This window comes from Anser anser, assembly GCF_964211835.1.
Source record: "Anser anser genome assembly, chromosome: 2".
Lineage (NCBI taxonomy): Eukaryota > Metazoa > Chordata > Aves > Anseriformes > Anatidae > Anser > Anser anser.
The window spans coordinates 147,435,374-147,456,923 of record NC_139721.1 but is presented as its reverse complement, the minus strand read 5'-3'; the positions used below and the strand labels follow the sequence as shown (position 1 = coordinate 147,456,923).

Here is a 21,550-nt window from a genome sequence, read left to right as displayed (position 1 = left end):
ATACGTGAGAATTTGGGGTCTAGGGAGTTTGCCTTTTCTGTTTATTGTCTGTTATTTAGTAGAATGCCTCTTGTGATTTAAAAAAAAAAAAAATCCCCAAGAAAGCATTTTAGGTGCTGTCTCCCATGTGACACACGTGGCTATGTTTATCAATTGCTAGAGGACCAAAATAAGTTTCATGAGTTTTGCTTGTGACTGTGATGTCTCCTTCTCACAATTAGTCTCTTTTCATAATGAAATTGATTAACAGGGGGCAAACCTGAAAAATCCCTGCAGCTAGTTTGAAGATAAGCTAAAACCTTGTCAATTCTTGAAACAGAGCTATAACTTGCAGCAGTTTGATGCTGTGCTCTGGTTCTGTAGTTTACAGTAAAGCCATTTTTACAATTTCCTTCCAATTTTAAGATGAAAGATGTTAATAGCTTGTATTGTACTGAAGAGGGGTAAACTGAAGTCTGACAAAGGTGTGATAAGATTATATGGTTGAAAACTATTGTTTTCACTTCAAAATTGAAACCAGTTACCCTCTCTACCCACCCTTTTGCTGTAGTTCTAATGTGGACTGTTTCAGTGACCAGTTTTATAGCATGCCACTGAGAGCTGCATGGACACAACTGATGCAGCGCTGGCTTCCTGAGTGCTTGCGAGGAGGAAATGCCTGAGTATAGAAGCTTAGAGAACCTGCTTTGCTAATAGGCAAAAAACATTATTTTATTCTGTGGGTAAATAATCTTTTATATACATGCACATCTGTTGTTTTTTGTGCTTTTGTTGGTTTTTAGCTCCATATGAACTCTGCTGATCCTACTTGCTGTCTTAGCAGCGCCCTGGGAAGTATTGAATGCATTTGAATAGTAGCATTAGAAAATTATTAGAATTCATAATATTGTTGATCTGTTACTCAGACTGTAGTAAGGAATGGAAATGTAATTTGCTTTAAAGCTTGAAAAAGCAGTTGCAGTTTTCTAATGGTTAATTATTCTAGTCACAGCTTATAGTTTAATATTATCCTTTGATGGATTAGGAGGGGAAGGAGGAGGATAATGGAAAACATCGCAATAAACAAGAATGTCTTCAGGAATCGCTTATCTGGATAAAAATAGTTGCTTCTCTTAATAGGAGGTGATAGTAGGCCTCCTTTCTGGTTTTCTGGCATCAGTATCTATAAATTGTCGTAACAAATAGAGAAAAAAACCTGAAGTGAATATCTGTCTGCAGCTACTTGTTATAATCTGTATGTGTAATCGATCTGAAGTCTCTCCAGAAATATTAACAGATGGATTTATGTGGCTTGGTGTGCCAAGAACATGCAACTTAACTAAGTTTAGTAACTGAAGTCCCATGTGTCTGTGTAAGAGGGAGAGCTCCACCTACTGGAAACAAGCTACCAGTTTTGGAGTGTATTTTCAATGAAGTGTGTAATACTGATTTCTTATGTCTGTCAGAGAAGTCTCGGGGATTTGGAATGTGAGCATTTGCAAAATATAGGCCTGCTTCAACTTTTGAAAGTCTAATCTCTGAAAATACTTCCTTGTATTTTTACATCGACTTTTTGTTTGTTTATAGGAACATCATCTCCAACGGGCTATCTCAGCACAACAAGTATATGGAGAGAAGAGGGATAATATGGTTATACCAGTCCCAGAAGCAGAAAGTAATATTGCATACTATGAATCTATATATCCTGGAGAATTTAAAATGCCAAAGCAGCTGATTCACATACAGCGTAAGTAAAGTGATTTATTGTAGTCTGCACCAAGAACTTTATTTTGCCAGTCATTCATTCAAGAAATTAAAATGTCTGTTGAGCTCATGTCAAGACTAGCTTCTGAGAATTAATTTTGTCCAGCATGTAAAGGAATGTGTACTTTTACCGAAGAGGTATATTAAATTCTTGATCAAGAAGTAGATAGATGTCAATTCTTGAGTCTCTATCTGTTGAAACTAATTTTAGCAATCACCAAGGCCCATTTCTGATCTCTATGGCACTCAGTAGTTACAGCTTGCAGGAATCTAGTTTTATTAAGAAAAACAGAAAGCTACTTGAAGAGGAGAATATATAATACATAGTTAAGAAACAGACTACCTGTTCACTGAACCTTAACTGGGATAATAAGATAGTAGAGTGGATTGGGAAGCCAAGCAGAATTGGTGGCTGTAGTACTATTTGTCTATGCCTGGATGGAAGTATTCTACGTTTAAAAGTAGGTGGTTTTTTGATACCACCAATGGCTTCTAAATGTGTTAGGATGTTGTTTTTATTGGAAGATGGCAGCTGTTCTGTTAGCTTGATGTGAGCTCCACGTTAGATTGAACAAGTTCTGAAAATACTATAAAAATACAATCTGTTTCAGAATTCTGTTGCATAGTGCAATTATCAGAATTTAAAAAGTAGTATCTGTTGTATGTAAACAGATCTTATGCCTAAGTAACGTTGGCTAAATGTTAGATTTCTGTATCCATCTGAGCTTCAATGATAAGCTAAATTAGGAGCATGCTCTAAGAAGTAAATGGAGACACTAATACTAGGAGTCTTCCGTGCTGATATTAAGGTATGCTATTTCATTCTTCTTTTCCTTATCTAGTGGTCTCACAGCTGAAACGACTGTCTTCAGTTCCATTCTGTTCTACCTATTCCTGTTTTAAAATCAAATTGTACTTTTCACAGTGTGAAATGCACACTTGAAGAAATTAGTGTCTCTTACAAACTAAAACAATATGCACAAGGATTTGGGAGGTATTGTTCTGGGTGCAGAATGCTGCGTCTTCATAGGATATTGTGGAAAATTGAACAGTTTGTTCTGCAAAACATCATTTGTATTTGAAGATTCACTGCTATGTTGGGTAGGACATACTGGTGGACCAGTTAGGCCTGACGCTTTTAGGCCACCAAAGTCATGGAGGGAGAATGTATGTGTATTACTCTGTAATACCGTCTGTCCATAGTTTTGTTGAAGTAGCTCTAAAATGCATTTAGGCTAGAGACTTAATTTCAGAAGTTGATAATACAATGAGTATTGTATTGAGTACTCATTGAGTATGAGCTGTAGAATACTAGAGAGCATTTAAAACCGACCAATCTAACAGTTTCTTACTGAAAGCAATGAGGTCAAAAACTTGGATGTCTTGGACACCAGTAAGTTTTCATTGGTTAATAAAAGCATGGCCAACTAGATATCAACTTCTATTTCTGATTTTAATGTTGTAATTTTATTTTTTTTAAGAAAAAGCCAAATATAACTTCTAAGTAGTGTTACTGCAGTGTTTGAACAAATAATTTTAGTTTTGTGTTTCAAAGAATCTGGCATGTTGTAAGAGCAGTGTCTGGAGTACAAAGCATTTCTGTAGTAAAACTTAAAGTTAAGTTTTCATTGTATTATTCAGCTTTTAGTTTGGATGCTGAGCAGCCGGATTATGACTTGGATTCAGAAGATGAGGTCTTTGTGAATAAGTTGAAGAAAAGAATGGATATCTCTCCTTTACAATTCGAAGAGATGATAGACCGACTAGAAAAGGGCAGTGGTCAGCAGGTACAACGTCACTTTGAATTAAAAAAAAAAAAAAACGCACTATTTATAATACTATATGACAATGACATACTGGGTTTTGCATTTAGCCAGTCAGCCTGCAAGAGGCCAAGCTATTGCTGAAGGAAGATGACGAGTTGATCAGAGAAGTGTACGAGTACTGGATTAAAAAGAGGAAAAACTGTCGAGGGCCCTCTCTTATCCCAGCAGTGAAACAAGAGAAGCGAGATGGTTCTAGCACAAATGATCCCTACGTTGCTTTTAGAAGACGAACAGAAAAGATGCAGACACGGAAAGTAAGTAGATTAATCCTTCAATCTCACTTGTTTCTCCTCCTTCTCTGTCCTCTCAGAAAATAGCTTATCTAAAGAAACAATCTTGCTATGTAGTGTAAAATAATAAAAGCTGACTGGTTTGTTTTGCTTTTAACTTGCAAGGGGAAAAAAGACAAAATAAACTGCTGTAGGCCAGCTATTGAGGGAAAGTTTGTATTTTTTTCACTAAATCCGCTGCTAAAAAATCTGCTAAACCTACTTGTGGTGGTGGTGTGGTAAGCTGTAGCTCATTGATACTTGCATATGTTTCTCTTCATTTTTTGAGCTTTTTTTTTTTCAACACATAAATACTTAGAACTTTAGTTCAGATTATGTAATTTAAATGATGTGGGAAACCGTAAAATACTGTGTATCTACAGAACCGAAAAAATGATGAAGCATCTTACGAGAAGATGCTTAAGCTGCGTCGAGATCTAAGTCGTGCAGTTACCATCCTGGAAATGATAAAGAGAAGGGAAAAAAGCAAGAGGGAGTTGCTGCATTTAACACTGGAAATTATCGAAAAGAGGTAACGCTTATTGAAAATGTGCTGCAGAAGGCTTTGGAAACTAATGTATATTCCCATCAATACTCTATAAAATGTGAGAGATTAATTTAGTATAAGTGTTCAGACTTTTTCACTGTTACAGTATAGCAGATTTCACACTTCATATAAAACTTACGGAGTCACTCATCATGGAAAAGTGGCCAGTCACTTTACACTGGTTTTGTTATATGTGTATTCAAATATATGTATTGTGTCCTATATGTTACGTAGGAAGAAAGCTCATGGTTTCAGGTAAACTCCAAAGGAATTAAATACATTAAACTTTTTTTTATGCGTAGGTGAAGGAAATCAGTTATTTTTAAGGTCCTTCCCAAGCATTATTCCTTTTCTTCATTATCTCTGTTCTTTTTAGCAAAGCTTGATCTGATACCCTCTTGAAAACAAATAGGCATTTCATACAGCATAACATGCTGTTCTGTGAGTCATCTCCAACTAGTATTTCTTTTGACATCCTGTTTGACAGCTGTGCAGAAGACCAAATGCTCTGCTCTATCAACTGTCACTTTCCTGATCAACTGAGAATAACACTTGCAATGTGGAGTTGTTCTTTAGCAATTGATACTTAGAATCTGAATAAGACTTCTCCAGCTTAAGGATCTGTGTTTGAAAAGTTAAACGCTTTGAGTCAGACTGAAAGCTCTAAAAGTAACTTTACTTAGTTTAGCAAGTTAAATATCAGTCTGTTCTTTATATCAGCTGCACCTTTTTCAAGCACTGACCATTTTCAGTAGAACTAGAGAGGAGAGAAATCCATTAGCTTTTTCAAAGAGAACAAGCTGTTGAACAGAGGAATGACTAATGCCCTCTTCATAATGAGAAACTAAGCTTCATCTTAGCACTTCACGCAGGACTTCAAATGTGATACGTTTTAAGGTTCTGTTTCTTACAAAACTGTTCTGTTATGCAAAAAAGAGGATTTGTGAATAAGGTGCTTTGCCTCACTGTTTAAAACCTTTTGTGATAAAGGTGTATTTTTTAATGGTACTGTCCCCAGATGGAAAGGGAGGAAACCTGCCCTGTTCTTTCCTTCAAGTTTTTATTTCCACTTCTCCCACTCGCATTATTATCTTTTGGAGACTTCTTACAGATAGTTATCGTTGTGTTTGTCAGAAGTAGTTACTGCAATAAAGTTTACATGTTATTAGCCCTTCTTCCCCCTTCTCTGGAGCAGTAATTCTTGTACTTCTGGCTGTCAACCTGGACCTCCTCTTACCCTAGGTTGCAAGTATTATTCATTTGTGTTTGACTGTTGCATAATTTTTTACCAGATATATGTTTTAAATATTCTAATAAATAAGAAATTAAAAACTCTGATTTCAGGTATAATTTGGGTGACTACAGTGGAGAGATTGTGTCTGAGGTCATGGCACAGCGGCAGCCGATTAAACCTACCTATGCTATTCCCATCATTCCTGTGACTAACAGCAGTCCTTTCAAACATCAAGAAACTATGGAACTGAAAGAATTTAAAGTTAACAAAGTGAGTAATGTCAGTAATGGAATTAATAGTTCGTGCTGTTACATGTGCAAGCATTTTAGGATGTGACAGTGTGGAAAACATTTTTAACATTTTTAACTGGGTGCAGAGGGGGGACTTTCTGATTGGGGGGGGAAAACACTACTACTGATAGGGAAAATACACTAGCAAAGCTGCAATAGGAGTAAAATATTATGCTGGAGTGATGATGATAACCTTAGGAACTACTGAAATTCCTCAAGACAGAAATAAAGGGAGTACAGATGAACTGGAGACAAGGACACACATAATTGTAACGAATTCTTGCACTAGTTGATATTAACGTTTTTATCTGATAACTGCCCACAATGCTAGGATATTTTGAACAAAGCTGTATTTATTACCTAAATATTCAACAAAAATGAGATCTAAAAAGGTAAAAGCCTTACGCTGTTCTAAATTCATGTAGCTATTTCAATCTGGAGGGTTGAAATATCACGAAATATCTGCTTTTGTTGGTATCAAGATGTTAGAGAGATGAGTTCCCTTTTTAGCTTGCTTACACAGGAGTTTTGGGAAACTCCTGTTTAAATCTAATTTGTGTGTATTCATGTGCTGATTTTTTTTCTTTCCTTGCAGCAAGATAAACCTGATGTTATTCGACCCAAAAGAAAGTATGAGAAGAAGCCAAAAGTCTTACCTTCGTCTGCTGCTGCTACTCCTCAACAGACGAGTCCTGCTGCACTGCCAGTCTTTAATGCTAAAGATTTGAATCAGTATGATTTTCCTAGCTCGGATGAAGAACCTCTCTCCCAGGTAGTATCTGCAGAATTTTATGCTGCTGTTAGGGAAAGAATAGAAGTAAACTCAAGAATTTACTAATACCTCTTCCTCCACAACACCACCCCCACTTTAAAGGTTTTGTCTGGTTCTTCGGAGGCTGAGGAGGAAAATGATCCCGATGGTCCTTTTGCCTTCCGTAGGAAAGCAGGCTGTCAGTACTATGCTGTAAGTAGAATTTCCTTATGTATCATAAGACAAAGCATTGTTGTAGGATAAATTCATGTGTTTAATTATTTAAAAATTATTTTAAGCCTCATTTAGACCAACCTGGCAACTGGCCGTGGAGTAGCCCTAAAGAGGGAAGATTAGGAGATGTGCGTTACAGATACTGCTTAACCACTCTCACTGTACCCCAGAGGTGTATTGGGTTTGCACGAAGACGGGTCGGCCGTGGTGGAAGGTAAGCGCTACATAATTGTTGTTGTTTTTTTAATAAATCATTAAGACATCTTTGAAAAGAGAAAAGTTGAAAAAAAAAAAAAAGACATCACAAAGATGGCATTCTATGTACTTCCATTTGATAGCTTCCTCAGCTGATGATGCTGCAGTGGAAGCCACTTAGTATGTACTGCTTGCTTAAATGTTTCTAAACATTTGTATTGTTGGCACTCCCAAGTACTGAGGTGAAAACAAGCATATGTTTTTAGTTGTAATTGGTGTTTCATACTTAAATGATTTGCATAGTTGTTTTCAAATAAAAGTACTTGACAGTAGCAAAAGTCAGTTTTCAGAAAATACATTTCTGATTTTGCATCTGCTGTAGAGGAGAATTTTAGGGAGGAATATTTAAAAGTGACAACTGTTTAAATTTTAAATGTGGCCCAAAATCTTAAAGAATTAAGGGCTGTTACTTCAGACGCTTTATTTCTGAGCTTCTTTAATGAAAATGATCTGGAAACTATTTAGTATAAGTGCTCTTTCTATTTTTTATTTACTATTTAGTATAAGTGCTATTTCTTAAATATTTTGTGATGTCTTTTAATACCGATGTCCCAGTCATTTTTAAATGTTACTTAAAAAAAAAAAAGTGATTTGACATTCAAATGATTGCTTTGAGTGTCTTATTCTATTGACGAGTCAGATGAGAAACTGAAGGTTCTTACTGGCATTTTGCAGGGGAATTTGGAAAGTAATGTGTGATAGCTTTTGGCACTTCATGGGATGGTTGTAGGTATATTCATTTTATATGTCAGTAAAGCACTTAAATTGAAGTTACTTTAAGAGGACATTTGGATTGCATTTAGTTACGTAAGTAATTTTATTGTATTTTTTTCATCATACTGCAGAAGTCTTCCAGCCTGATTTGGGGGGGGTGGGGGGGGAAGATGTGTGTCTTTTGCTTTGTCATAATATATACACACATAATGGTTTACATCAGCCATTAATACAGTAAAAGCTAGTACATACTTGGAAAGAGAAACGTCAACGTAGTACTGCCTGAAAAGTACTGAATGTATAGTCATACTTTGTGTGCCTGATCTCAGGGATTTCTTGTAGAACAGTTTTGTGTAATTTCTTCTATTTGTTTACCTATGTCTTCCTTGAGCACACATGGCAAACTGGTGATTTTATTGGTATTTTCTTGCCCCTATATAATTCTGCATTGTTTTTCTGTTTTAGGGTGCTACTAGACAGAGCGCATTCGGACTACGATAATACATTTCATCAGCTGGATTTGGAAATGCTTTCCTCATCACAACACTCTTCAATCAGTCAATTTGCCAATACCTCAGAAACAAATACCTCGGACAAATCTTTCTCAAAAGACCTCAGTCAAGTACTAGTCAATATCAAATCATGTAGATGGCGACATTTTAGGCCTCGGACACCATCCCTACATGACAGTGACAATGAGGAACTCTCCTGTAAGAAATTATACAGGGGTGTAAATCGAACAGGCACAGCACAACCCGGGACCCAGATATGCAGTACCTCTATACAAAGCAAAAGTAGCAGTGGTTCAGCACATTTTGGTATGTTTATTTTGACAAACTTCCTTTTAGAAATATTAAACTTGACTCAGAAAATTCAGAATATCGTTAGGTCATCCAAACTTTACTTCATGGTCTATTTTGATGGTAGCAGCCCATCTTTTATCTTTAGTACACAGAGTGTTTATTCTTAGTTACTGCCAACAGTAGTGTACTGCATCTCAAACTTATGCAAATGCTACCTTGGTATGTAGTTAGAATTTTAGAAATACGGTTATTTAGAAACAGTGTTGTATAGGGTGAAGTTAACTCTGAAGTTCTGGATTTTGAAAATTAAAAATATTTTTGAAATGGTGATTATAACATCATGTTCCAATTTTTTTTGTCACAGTGCAGGTGTGGTGGTGGGAAATGTTCAGTTGAAATGCTTGTATTTGAAATTCCAGCATGCTTATGAATTCTCATCTGGACTTTAAGTAAATGCCATTTCCCATCCAAAAATGTCTAGTTTACCTGTTCACACACCCTCTGTGTGCATCTGTTCATGCTCAGCAAAACTCTGACTCTACATCTTGTCAGCAAATGACAGATTACTTATTGTAGAACCTGAATTACAGAATTGAGGAACTGACTAAGAAAACTTGATGTGATGTTAATTGTTTTTGAACTGGAATATTTGGATAGTATCTCTGTGAGTTCTTCGCACTGAAAGTTTGGTACTTACATGGTTAGCATATCACTTAAAACTTCTGGGTTTTGATAAGTTAATATGTTAAATCCCACCTTTTTATAAAAAAAATGAAGTGGACTTCTCTGTCTTTTTTTTTTAAAAACAAATTTTTGAAGTTCTCTACCATCTTCTCAGAAGCCTCTTGAATGATGTTTCTACTTCGAATTTTAGCTTTAAAAAAAAACAACTTGGAATACCTGGAAAATGTATGAGTGGGGTGGAGATAGATACATACACCTAATAAACTCCTCAGATTGAGGGGGATATTTGGGGGATTTATTCAGAGTGCTGCCCTGGTGTCTCAGGTCTTTCATGTACGCCAGTATGTTTTCTTCATTTTTGTCTTGCCTCCCTGCACTCGTTTTTTTTCCTGAAAATTCTTCTTCCTTGCATTTTTAGACTTAGTGGGCAGCTTTGTTCTGCTTCCTTATTTCATGTTTCCTCTTCTTGCTGTCCTAGAGTAGGTCATTGTCCTCACTGCCACCCTTCACACGTTCTTTTCTCTTTTATGACTCTTCTTGCTGGGAAAGGTATTAGAGCTAAAGCTGGTAGTGCTTATGGTTTGTGATCCAAGTATGGCTTTTGGTGTGTGAATTCAGCCCCTCCACACAAGTAATGTTTCAAATCAGTAAACCAGGTCTAGAACTGAATGAGAGCATCATCTCTCTAGTAGCCAGAGTCTGAACTTTGCTATAATGCCAGCCAGGTTACCAGTATGAAATCAAAACTGTGTGATGAACAGTTCATAAACATGCTCTGAAGTGCTGATAGGCAGTACATTATATCTGAAAACCAGAGACTTGAAAAATCGGCTGCGTTCAAAGCATTTATCTGTATGTATATGCATACCTAAATGTAACACTCATAGAATCTTTTTTCCTTAAATAGATAATCAAGACACCTCCTAAATGGAGGTGAATAAATAAATGGAATTGTTATTTATGGTGATTGGTTCTGTAGAAGCTTTTAATTATGTGGCTGAATTTTGAGGCATGTGAGAAGGTAACGTGTCTCAGTGCCTTGCACATTACATTAATTTGTGCTTGGAATTCACTGCAGGTGGCTTATCTGTGTAAAATGGGTTAATATTTAGAGCTTTAAAATTTAAAAGTTGTAGAGTTTAGATTCATATCTTTATTAGTGTCGATGCAGGAGTGATATACTCTATTAAAAAAAGAAACCTACATCTGAATTCATAGATACACTTGAAATGAGTTACCAGTCTCTGGATAGTCACTTGTTATCAGTATGACTAAGTCAATTGTGCTTTTAGAATTATTCCTAATCTTAATCAGGATTTTTGTAGCTGTGTAGATGTCTGAGGTTTTGTATATATGATGTGATGATGGTTGTCTGTTTAGGGTTAGGTGTTTGAAAACAACTTAGTCTTACTCATCAGTGCCATTGTTTTCTAGTGTTCTTTCAGTGACTTAAAGGCTTCTTTAAGATACATTGTCTACACAGATTACGGGTGGGAGTCTTTGTATGTCTCATGTATGAGTTTGACCTCTTCAAAGGTGCTTATCAGTTGAGGCTACAGCTGCAGAGTTAGGTTTTCTTACTTTTTGTCGCAAACACTATAAAGACTGTGATGTATCTAACATCTGTATTAGAATTTCTCTGATACTGCTGCAGATAACAATTCTTAAGGGTGTCCCCGGTCCTTGTTCTTAGCTATCTTTAAAGCTGGGAGTTTGTGGCTGTGGATTATTTTAGTGCTAGTTTCCGGTTCTCTGCATTTCAGCATCTGCTTGTTTTTGTTTTTTTTAAGTGGCAGTAGGTCTTGTTGCCAGAAACACTGATTAAAGCATCTCTATTTTAAAAAAAAGCCTTTTATTCCTTCCCTGCTACTGTGAGCTGTGGTCAAACCAAATAGCTTACCTTTAAGATGAGGTTCATCTTGAGATTCTGTAGTGGTTAGCAGAGGTGGTCATGTTGTGCGCCATCACGTGGAATTTTCTGTCCCGTTCCATATGAAAGATGTTTACAGAAGCGTTGAGCTTTTCCTACCTGGAATAACTCCAACAAAATGCTGCTGATGTGGAAAAATAGCTGTGGAAAACCTTGTTTTTCAAGTCTGTCAGATGTGGTCAACACAGGCAAGAATTTGAGATGGTATCTTAAGCCGCTCTGCTATTCAGAGGCCTTTTCATTAAAAGTGTGCTGTGACATAACCGTTCTTCTCTGGCTACAGGAAGCATTGGTTTTCATCCTGAAGATCGGAGAGATTTCCTCAAGGAGCCAGGAGGTGTTTCGTGTTCATTTTGAAGTGAGCACCGGAAGAAACACAAGCTATTCTGATGCTGGCTTTCAAAGCGCTCAGCGTAAAAAACGTATGGAAGATGGAGTTGTTGCATTGAGATTTTGTGTGTCAGCTGAGGAGGGGATGTCTTAGATCTCTTACAAGTTCCTTGGAGACAGCTCGTGTGCTGAAGGCATAGACTGTGGCAGCAGGATCAAGTAGCCAAGAAAAGTAGCATCACTTTTGAAGAGGGTGGTTCCGGTTCCTTTTCATCTACTGAAGAGTTAGGAAAAGACATCTCTTGGCTTCTTGCAAAAAGACCAGATTTCAGGATCTTCAGACATGTTACAAAACACCACTGAGAAGCAGGCAGGAGTGTAAATGCACGATTCATTCTTGTGGAGGATTAATTGTTGTTCAGTGGGGAAACTGTTCACTCTGAACAAAGTGGAACAACATTTCCTGCAGTAAAGGAGCCAGTATTGCTGACAGTTTAACCACTAGTCTGGGTTATCATCTTCAGAGATGGCATTTGTGTGTCTTAATAGTTTGAAGGATACAGGAGGCATGAGTGTTCTTCTGAACTATGTATGTGCCAGAAATTCAGTCTTCGTTATTGGATTAATTGATCCAGTTCTGCCAGGCAAATGGCAGTCTTCAAACTGCATTGAATTCTAGTGACTACTGTTTTTTCTGCGGACTTGCTATTAAACACTAAAGTAATTTTTGGATGTTGGCATCTAGTAAATAAAAGTTTGAGACACTTAAAAGTGTATGGCATGTATGGTCCTGTTGCAGCTTTGTGTTTAGTCAGCAGACCGGAGACACCAGTTACTAGTGAAAGGTTTGAGCACTGGCTCCCAGGCTCTGCAGTAAGATGGGGCATCCATGCTGCCTTCCTCCTCGCAGAGGAGTTAGACCTCTTTGAGAAGAAGGTCTGCAAGTCGTAAAGAGGCTAACAGTTAACTACAGTCTGCTTAGCAAGCAAAATAAATCTGTAACTCTTGCTTTGAGAAGAAGCCTAAGTGTTTTGACAGAAGCCTTACTGAGAATTCTTAGTTATCTTTGGTATTATAGATGGTACTTCATATGCAAACCTGCAGACATCTAGGCTATTATTAAGGAGACCAGAATAGCGTACCTTGCCCTTTCTTCTGTGTAAACTAGAGATACAGATAATGTGCTACAAGCTGTGCTTTGGTATTCAGTAACTTTTAATGTGGGAATTCCACAGAAATAGCATTTTTCCTGGTAGACTTGGATGCTTTTTGTTTTTGCATACCTTAACATGCTTCTGAAAGACAAGTTTGCACGTGCACGCTAAAGGGTCTAGAAGGATGGAGAACTATGCTTCCATTTCCCAAATGTGTTCTTAGATTTTTTTCTCTAATTTTGATGTTGGTTGATGGATATCTGTTAGTTTTTGGTGCTTAACAGTGTTCTCAGTAGGGGAAGCTGACACCTTTCACATGCTTTGCCCCCTTCCCGCCTCCAGCAAAGGCATTCCATTTCTGGAAAGAAGCAGGAGGAAGCTTCTCAATCTCTTTGGCAGTTCCTCACTCCAGAGTGTAGAATCATAGAATATCCCGAGCTGGAAGGGATCCATAAGGATCATCGAGTCCAACTCCTGAGCAGGACCTGTCCTTCCTTTTTATTGCTTACATGCCATTGCTGGCTGTTCAGGTCTTTTTATTTAACCCTTCTATTTGTAATGGTCTCAACGCTGCTATCTGCTTTACCGTTTTCACTTTTCCAAATACCTGTTTTCAAATTGGATTATAAACCTCATCATGAAAAAATTGATTTTTTGTAATGGCTACTTTGAGTTATCGTTGGAACTTAAGTCTGAGCCCCTCCATGGCTAAGACGTTGAGATCCTAGCTGAAGAACAGTGGCCTGAAAACTACATGGACCTTGGGAATAACAGAGATGTTTTATAGGCCACCCTAGGCTTAGTGGAGGGAGGAAATCTTGAAAAGAAAATCTTCTGGGAAATAATGTTGCTGGGGAGTGGGGGAGTGCTTATTAAAATGTGTGCACACTTCTGGAGAATTCGTGGATGCGATTTTTTTTGCAGACTGTAGTTACGCTAGTTTTTCCTGTTCAGCTTTAAGCCAGTTGCAGTAAGACTTTGCCCTGAACTGTTGGCTTTTGTAAATTGTTAGACTTCATCTGCATTTCATGCAAGTGTGGTCAGGTATTATCTGCAGAGTAAATAGCATGTATCTCAAGTAGCCATGATATTTCTTAGAAAATCTGTATTAAGTATGATGGGTAGACAAATACGTAGCAAGCATTTCCAGGTTTTATTCAATGGCTAGTAAAAATCCTATTTAATAAGCGTTTTCTGATTGTTTTTCCACTACCAGGTAGGGAGTATGTATGTAGATGTAATATCTAGTTTATAATGTCTAGCTCTAGAGTTCTGATGGTAGGAATTTCACAAGGAGTTCCGTTGGGCTGAAATATAAGGCTGTTGTAATAATAATCAGGGGCCTAATAATTCATGTTCTCGGTGTCTGATAATGCCATGTTTAAGTAAAATCAATCTTGAACTTCTTTTCAGAAAGTGAAACATCTTTGGGCCTGGTGCATCAAATGCTAAATCACACTGATGGCTCTAAGTCTCTCCAATCTTCTGAATTCACTGGTGAGAACTTGCTATACAGTAGAAAATCTTTAACCAGGCAATATAAGCCAGATAACATCTCATAATACAGAGATTGAAAATGTGATGTTCTGGATTCCTTAATATTGTGAATGATGTTTGCTTTGCATGCACTTCGGCATTAGTAACCACTAATTGTTCTCTTGTACAGCAGGGATGTGATGCTTTCATGTATTTCTCTTACGAAAATACCGTAACATGATATATAATCTCCCTCCCACACAGTTAGCAGTTTTGTAATTGTGGACTTTATCAATTGCAAGCTTTGGTTGTGATCTGTCTTCTGTTACTTGATCAAGACTGCTTTGTTAATGGCCATTACCTCAGCCCGAAGGATTGGGAAATCTAGCACTCTGAATGGATTTTTAGAGGGGTTCTTTTAACCCAATATAAGCTTAATGTCTTAATGCTTTGGTTTTCCTACTGAAATAGCACTTCTCCTTGTGAGAGTGGTTACTTAAGATTATGAAGCAGTTTTTTTTATGGACTCTATGTAATTCTTCAGATGATTTACAGGACTGAAGAATTTGCTGAATGGTTTGATCGGGCTGTTCGAGTTTCTTGGTATTAAAGTTTTAAAATTTGATTTTAGTACAAATTAACCTGGATAGGTTATTGTGTTTACTCTGCAAAGCTTGCTTAGTTTCCCTGGTAATTTTAGTGAGCATCTTCGATTCAGGTTAAAAAAGAGAGATGCTTGTAGAGGATCCAGGAGTTTACATGTGCATTTTCTGCTTCCCAGGATATATTTTCTAATTTTTAGGAAATGGGTTCTTGCAGTCAGTATTTTTGTAAGTCTATTTTCCTACTTCAGGGAAACGGGAGCAACTAGCCCATCACCTCATAGTAAGACTTGGCAGTGGCAGTCAGGAGGGGGAGGCTGTGGCTCTTTACCATACCATGAACAATTCCTTGAGATTTGCTCTCCGTATGGATCCTGCAGCTGGCCTGTCTTCTAACTGGTTTCAGCCACTTCAGGGAAAGATTTGCATTTTCAGTGAAAACTAAATGCAGGCTGCAGTGTTTTAAGGCTAATACACATTCAGTGCTGTGGTAAAACTAGTTAGCACTGTAAAAATAGATGTATGTTGCAGTATAAAATTGCTGAGAACTATGGATCTGACAAAACTGCTGACAGCATCACTATGAACCTGTGCTCCAGAAAACATCACCCTTTGAGTATCAGCATCCCACAGAATATAGTAGATAAGTCAAACAGAAACATGCAATTGAAAGATATTATTCAATGGCTTAATTTGAGCAAAAATTGATCTGTCATTATCCAAAAGATTATAAATATCTCAGTCATTTAAACAATTATAGGAAAACCTGCAGTGCGTCAGTTGTGTAGTTTGTTGTTAAAAATCTTAAGTTACTGCAGAGGACTTCTTGCTGTCTCTAAGGAGATACTAAAAAAATATATTTTGTAAGCATGCATTTATCCTGTCAGCCAGTCTCAGTAACCTACAATATTTCTTTCCTTGTATTCATAGCTGCAAAGTCCTGAAGCTTATTTTTGCTACTTTTCTTTTTGCAGTTTTTAAGTCAGAATACTTTTTTTTGCTGCCAAAGTCTAGCACTAACACAGTTGCAGAACAGGTGCATGTATTGTCCCAAGCTGTTAAATGAAGAGAATAGCAGCAAAACATGATGTAGTGACTTAAAATCCTGGAGGCTGTCTAAACTGAAATGTTATAACTTGATTCAGAATTCTAGTAGTAACAGTTCAGAATTATATTTACTCTTAATGGTGTCCATTTAGAACAGTATGTTGCAAAATAACTAAGAAACATTCACATAGCCTCATCTCACAGGAAAACTTGAGCTTCCCATCTTCTGATAACTGTCATGAGCTATCATGAGATGTGGATTGCTTTAGGTAGAGTTGCGACTTAAAGTTTTGTGACATTTGAGATTAGGAAAGTTGGTCAGGTGACTCGTTGTATAGGTGGTTAAAGGGGTCTTGGAAAATTTTTAGAAGTTTCTGGAGAACGTGCAGTTGTTAGCTCTGAAAGACAGTTGAGATTTTCTGAAATGATCTTATTTGTAATAGTGGCTGAGAGTTGGTTGGATTCTGTGTATTGTATTGTATGTTTTGTTACCGTTCAATTCAGTAAGTTCTGCAGTATTGGATAGTCATTACGACATGATGGAAATGTCCTAAATCTAAACGCTGTGGCCTTAGCATGCTGTTTGACAAGAGGCTATAAGTGCTGTGTTCCTGTCTAGAGCTGCTGGAGCAATACTCTGTTTAACAAATCTCGTTTGTCATCTTTAAACATCAAATGTTTTTATCCCTTTTTTTTTTTAACTTGAAGCTCTTAATTTCAGAAATCACTGTTGTTCAGTTGTCTGTTGCTCTACTAACTTTTTTAAGACTTGAAGGTCTCCAGTAATATCATGAATATGTAACCATTTAGCAATACACTCCTGCCCTGGGAGGTGGTTGAGTCGCCATCCCTGGAGGTCTTTAAAAGACGTTTAGATGTAGCCCTTAGTGATATGGTTTGGTGTAGGACTTGTTAGTGTTAGGGCAGAGGTTGGACTGGGTGATCTTGGAGGTCTCTTCCAACCTAGACGATTCTGTGATTCTCAGTTACCAAAAGCTCAGGAGGCTTAAGGGTACAACTAAGGTCTGGGCTTTCTTCTTGCCTGCTATGAATGGGCTAAAGTTGCACCAGGGGAGGTTTAGGTTGGATATTAGGAAGAACTTCTTTACGGAAAGGGTTGTTAGGCATTGGAATAGGCTGCCCAGGGAAGTGGTTGAGTCACCATCCCTGGAGGTCTTTAGAAGACGTTTAGATGTAGAGCTTAGTGATATGGTTTGGTGGAGGACTTGTTAGTGTTAGGTCAGAGGTTGGACTCGGTGATCTTGGAGGTCTCTTCCAACCTAGATGATTCTGTGATTCATTTGCTCCGTTTTTTTTTTCCAAAATAAAGCAGTATTTTGGAGTTGGTAAAACAGAAGAGATGACTGTTTACTACAACTCTATAGCGAAAGCCTAAAATATACTTAAAGCTTGAAAATTGAAACTGGCTATTCAAAAACTTAACTTACGCGTCGTGCTCTGCTACATTTGAGTATGACAATGGACATTTTTAATCTTAAGTATATTTGCAAAGTACAGTACAGTAAAATACCTTACTGGTACGTGGAACCTTCAGTAACATCAGCGCTATGTTGGTTAAACCATGCAGATTCTAAAGTTCTTTTTTTATTAAAGCATTAAGTTAAAAGTCACTACTAATAGATAAATAGAAATGAACTATCTATCAATAGCAGAACAATATCTCAATTCTTCTGCTTCCACTACTGCTCCTAGTTTCCTCAGCTATCCCCATGCTAATCTTTGTCTGCTAAAGCTTTCCTGCTTAGCTGTCTGTGTTTGGTGATAGTTTAAAAATAAATGTGATAACGGGCTTTTTGTTTACGTAAAGTAGAATTAAAATATGAACAGTGAACTCCTTAATACTTGGTTTATGAATTCTAGGGTGTTTTTGACTTTAAAACATTGAAGAAATGAAGCCAGTTGAAATAAGATCTAGCTCTAAAACTATTATGGCAATAAAGACATGCTGCATTTCCTGCTTGCTGAAGACTGTTAATATGGAATAAAATAGTAGAATGTAGCTGCTGAATAAAAATTTGACTTCAAGAGCTCAGATATCAACTAGTAAAAATTTAATGCTGTTTCCAGTACATAATAAGAGGATTTGAAACAATGTTTTACAAAAAAAAATAATCAAAAACACACTGGAAAAATGCATGTTCAGCAGTGTTTGCTCTGTCTTCAAGTAATTTTTCAAATTCTTACTTTGGCTAGCCATTTTTATTGACCTGTTACTCAAAATTATACATACGCTAAAATTAGTTGTAGCAGGAGATAGTTTTAATTTTGATAGAAATGGGTTTTCTAAAGGCAAGCAGGCCTGAAAGAGTAGAGTAACCAAACAATAATTATAATTCGTGAACAAGATTTAAGTGTAGTGATGATTCCTTGCCAAACAGTAGTGAACTTTCAGGAAGGCACAACTTCCTTTGCATTCTAGGAGTATGCACGCTATTTACAGCACTTAGGATCGCAGAGATGCTCCCAAATAAGATTTTCCTTCAATTTTATTGTAGGTTGAATTTGTAAGGAGAGTCAAATTCCAGCTTTGATTTAGTTTGAAATTTAAAGCAGACTTTTATTTAGGAAATGTAAATTTGAAAAAAAAAAAAAAAACACTTTACTAAGCAAATCAATGTACTAATGACACCTTTTCCATTGGGCATCCCATGTGAATCTGTACACACAATACTTTATCAATTTTTTTTTTCTTGCAGGGTAGCTGGATGAACTGTAGTTGATTTGTCATGCTCTGACTTCTGTGTCACCTTTTCAAATATTTTAGAGAAGGATGTAGATGTAGTAGTTCACAGTTGTAAGCCTGTCCAATTTTGAGTTTTCAACTAAACTTAAAACATAAATTTTCATGAAGGTACTTGCTACCTTCAAAATGTCATCTGTGAGGGCTGAAAACAGTGCAGTTTCACAGACAGTTCCCAATTTTTGCGTATAAACCTGCTTTATCATTAATGCAGATAGTTTAGTTTCACTAAAACAGTGGAAACTGTTGCCATTTCTACCTGCATTTTTTAATTAGATATTACAGAGTTTTGGGTGGTTTTGATTGTATTTTTGGTTCCTTCTTCCCCCTCCCTTTTTTGGTACCAGCCTAAATGCAGCAGAACAATTGAAATCTTCAAGCTGTTTTTTTAACGTATAAAGGGAAGACTTAAGCAAAATCTTAAGAAGGATGACAGCCTTTTTGCTATAAAGGTGCACTAAGGCTCTTTAGAGAACTGCTGTGGTGTCTTTTTATTTATTTAGGACGATAAAATAGATGTGTTTATATACACAACACCTACATATTTTGATATAGTATTTTCTCGTTTTATATTTTGTTCAGCATTTACAGCCGAACAATACCAGCAACATCAACAGCAACTGGCACTAATGCAGAAACAGCAGCTTGCACAAATTCATCAACAGCAAGCAAATAGTAATTCCTCTGCCAACACATCACAGGTGAGGGATTTGTCTGTGCTATGATTTATCCCTCATTGTTTCCCACCAGGGTTCATCTCTAATTGTCAACTGTTGCCATAGAACCTTGAAACTAACCAACAGGAAAGTGGCTTTCGCCTGAATCTACATCATAGCCATTCTGTAAAGTGTTTAGAAGGGACACTGCAGGTGAGTGTGGCAGGCGTTGCCTCTGCTCCCTCTTAACCACAAAAAAAAGGGTCAGTCAATTAATTAAATATTCAGAGCCTTAGAGATATGAATTGCAAAGATCTCCAGCCATGTCATTATCCTCTTGATATGGGGGATTTTTAAATATGTCCTAAATATGTCCTTCGTTCACCTATGGAAGTGTCTAATACTCATAAATACATGGTGTTTACACTGGTGATGGACACATTTTAAAAGGTTCAGAAGTTGTTAGCAATCTGAACATCTGAGTCACCGAACTGGGTTTGGAATTTCATAAAAACAAGTTGACCTGTGAAACAACGTTGTTCCATAGAATTTTGGAAATAAGTTTCTTTGTGTTTTAAATAGCTGTGGGGATTTTCGTCTCTGTTATTGTTATAATAGAGCTAAAAGTGCATGGAAAAAATCACAGATTTCACGTAGCTGTACCAAATGCTGACAGTTTGGTCTGAGAGAATGACTGGGCCATTTCTGATTTACCTGGATAGATTTTTGTTCTACTAGTTTGTGTGTAGCTTTAAATTGGGGAGAATACTGACTTGTGGAAGCTTCAATCACATATATTTGCCACCGTTGTTCTTTTTAGGGTTTTGTTTCCAAGACACTGGATTCTGTTAGTGCTCAATTTGCTGCTTCAGCTTTGGTTACATCAGAACAATTGATGGGATTCAAAATGAAGGATGATGTGGTGCTTGGAATTGGGGTGAATGGCATTCTTCAAGCCTCAGGTATGTAGCTCTTTTTACAGTATTTGACTGCACCTTGGCTTTTTTTTTTTAAGTGGGGATAAGAGTTTCTTTCTAGAGTTGAGTAAATTCTAAAACATGAGCTTACTGCTTTTTGGTTTTCTTTTGCAGGAGTATACAAGGGCTTACACCTCAGTAGTACTACACCTACAGCACTTGTCCATACAAGTTCATCATCAACAGCAGGTTCAGCCTTGCTACAGCCTTCGAATATAACGCAGACTTCAAGTTCCCACAGTGCACTGAGTCACCAAGCAACTGCTGCCAATTCTGCAACAACTCAGGTTCTGATCGGGAACAACATTCGATTAACTGTACCCTCATCAGTTGCCACTGTAAACTCTATTACCACGCTCAATGCACGACATATACCTAGGACTTTAAGTGCTGTTCCATCATCTGCCTTAAAGCTGGCTGCAGCGACAAACTGTCAGGTGCCCAAGGTTCCAGCTTCATCCTCTGTGGATGCCGTACCAAGGTAGGTTTTTTCTAGTCTGCTTATGTTATCCACTCTTTATTTTGCTAGAAAATATATTTATTTATGACAAATAAGAACAGTTGTATTAGATCAGGCTGGCTTTACTGTGTGTCTGGCTTACACTCCGTGTGCAGTAGTGGGCAAAAACGTCTACTTGGGGAGGAATACGAAAGCGCACAGGTTTTTTACACTGATTGTTTGCCAGAATGAAAAAAGTGTTCAAAAGTGAAATTGATGAACTATTAGTGAAGAATTTTTATACAGTTTAGAGTGCAGTCTCTGTCTCTTACATTCTTTGTGAAGTCTGAAGGATTGCCAAAGTAAATAAGTCTCTATCCTTAAAGGCACGTCTGCCAGTAATGAATTTAGGGTAGATTTGGTCCAGCTGCGTTCGGAGATGTTTTTGTGATTTAAACACTGCAGAAGACTTCAGAGGATGTATTAATTTTATATAGCACAAAGCTTGAGAATAGTATTTGTCACATTCTTTACATATATCCATTTTTATTTCTAAATTACATAATTTCGTAATTTCTCTTGTCTCCATTAGCTTAAAATACTTAGCTAGAACATGAATTAAAATGTGCTAAACTAGAAGCAAGTTCAGTATTTCATTAGATAATTCTAGATCTTGTAACAAGTGACTTTTTCAGCAGCCTGTATTATGTGGTTTTTTATTACTTCACCACAAGTGTTGCACCTCAGAACATCCTTTTTCATTTCCTGTATGAGATGATGGTTTATGGGCGGTTTTACAGCATGCCAAGTGCTCAAAGTAAACATTTC

The 21,550-nt window shown here is 37.1% G+C and overlaps 1 protein-coding gene across 10 annotated transcripts in view; it reads left to right on the top strand.

The window, feature by feature from the left end:
- Window positions 1-21,550, top strand: part of EPC1 (enhancer of polycomb homolog 1) — a 68,202-nt gene that overhangs the window by 45,109 nt on the left and 1,543 nt on the right. For 2 of the 10 annotated variants that reach the window (XM_083827616.1, XM_083827612.1), the window contains 14 exons: window positions 1,567-1,726; window positions 3,385-3,530; window positions 3,617-3,823; window positions 4,222-4,370; window positions 5,730-5,889; window positions 6,505-6,681; window positions 6,784-6,873; window positions 6,960-7,108; window positions 8,329-8,681; window positions 14,178-14,261; window positions 19,233-19,351; window positions 19,433-19,519; window positions 20,127-20,268; window positions 20,398-20,764. In XM_083827616.1, the coding sequence (XP_083683742.1) occupies window positions 1,627-1,726; window positions 3,385-3,530; window positions 3,617-3,823; window positions 4,222-4,370; window positions 5,730-5,889; window positions 6,505-6,681; window positions 6,784-6,873; window positions 6,960-7,108; window positions 8,329-8,681; window positions 14,178-14,261; window positions 19,233-19,351; window positions 19,433-19,519; window positions 20,127-20,268; window positions 20,398-20,764 (2,330 nt within the window). In that variant the 5' untranslated portion in view covers window positions 1,567-1,626. The other 8 variants (XM_083827617.1, XM_083827614.1, XM_083827618.1 and 5 more) reach the window with 6 other exon arrangements.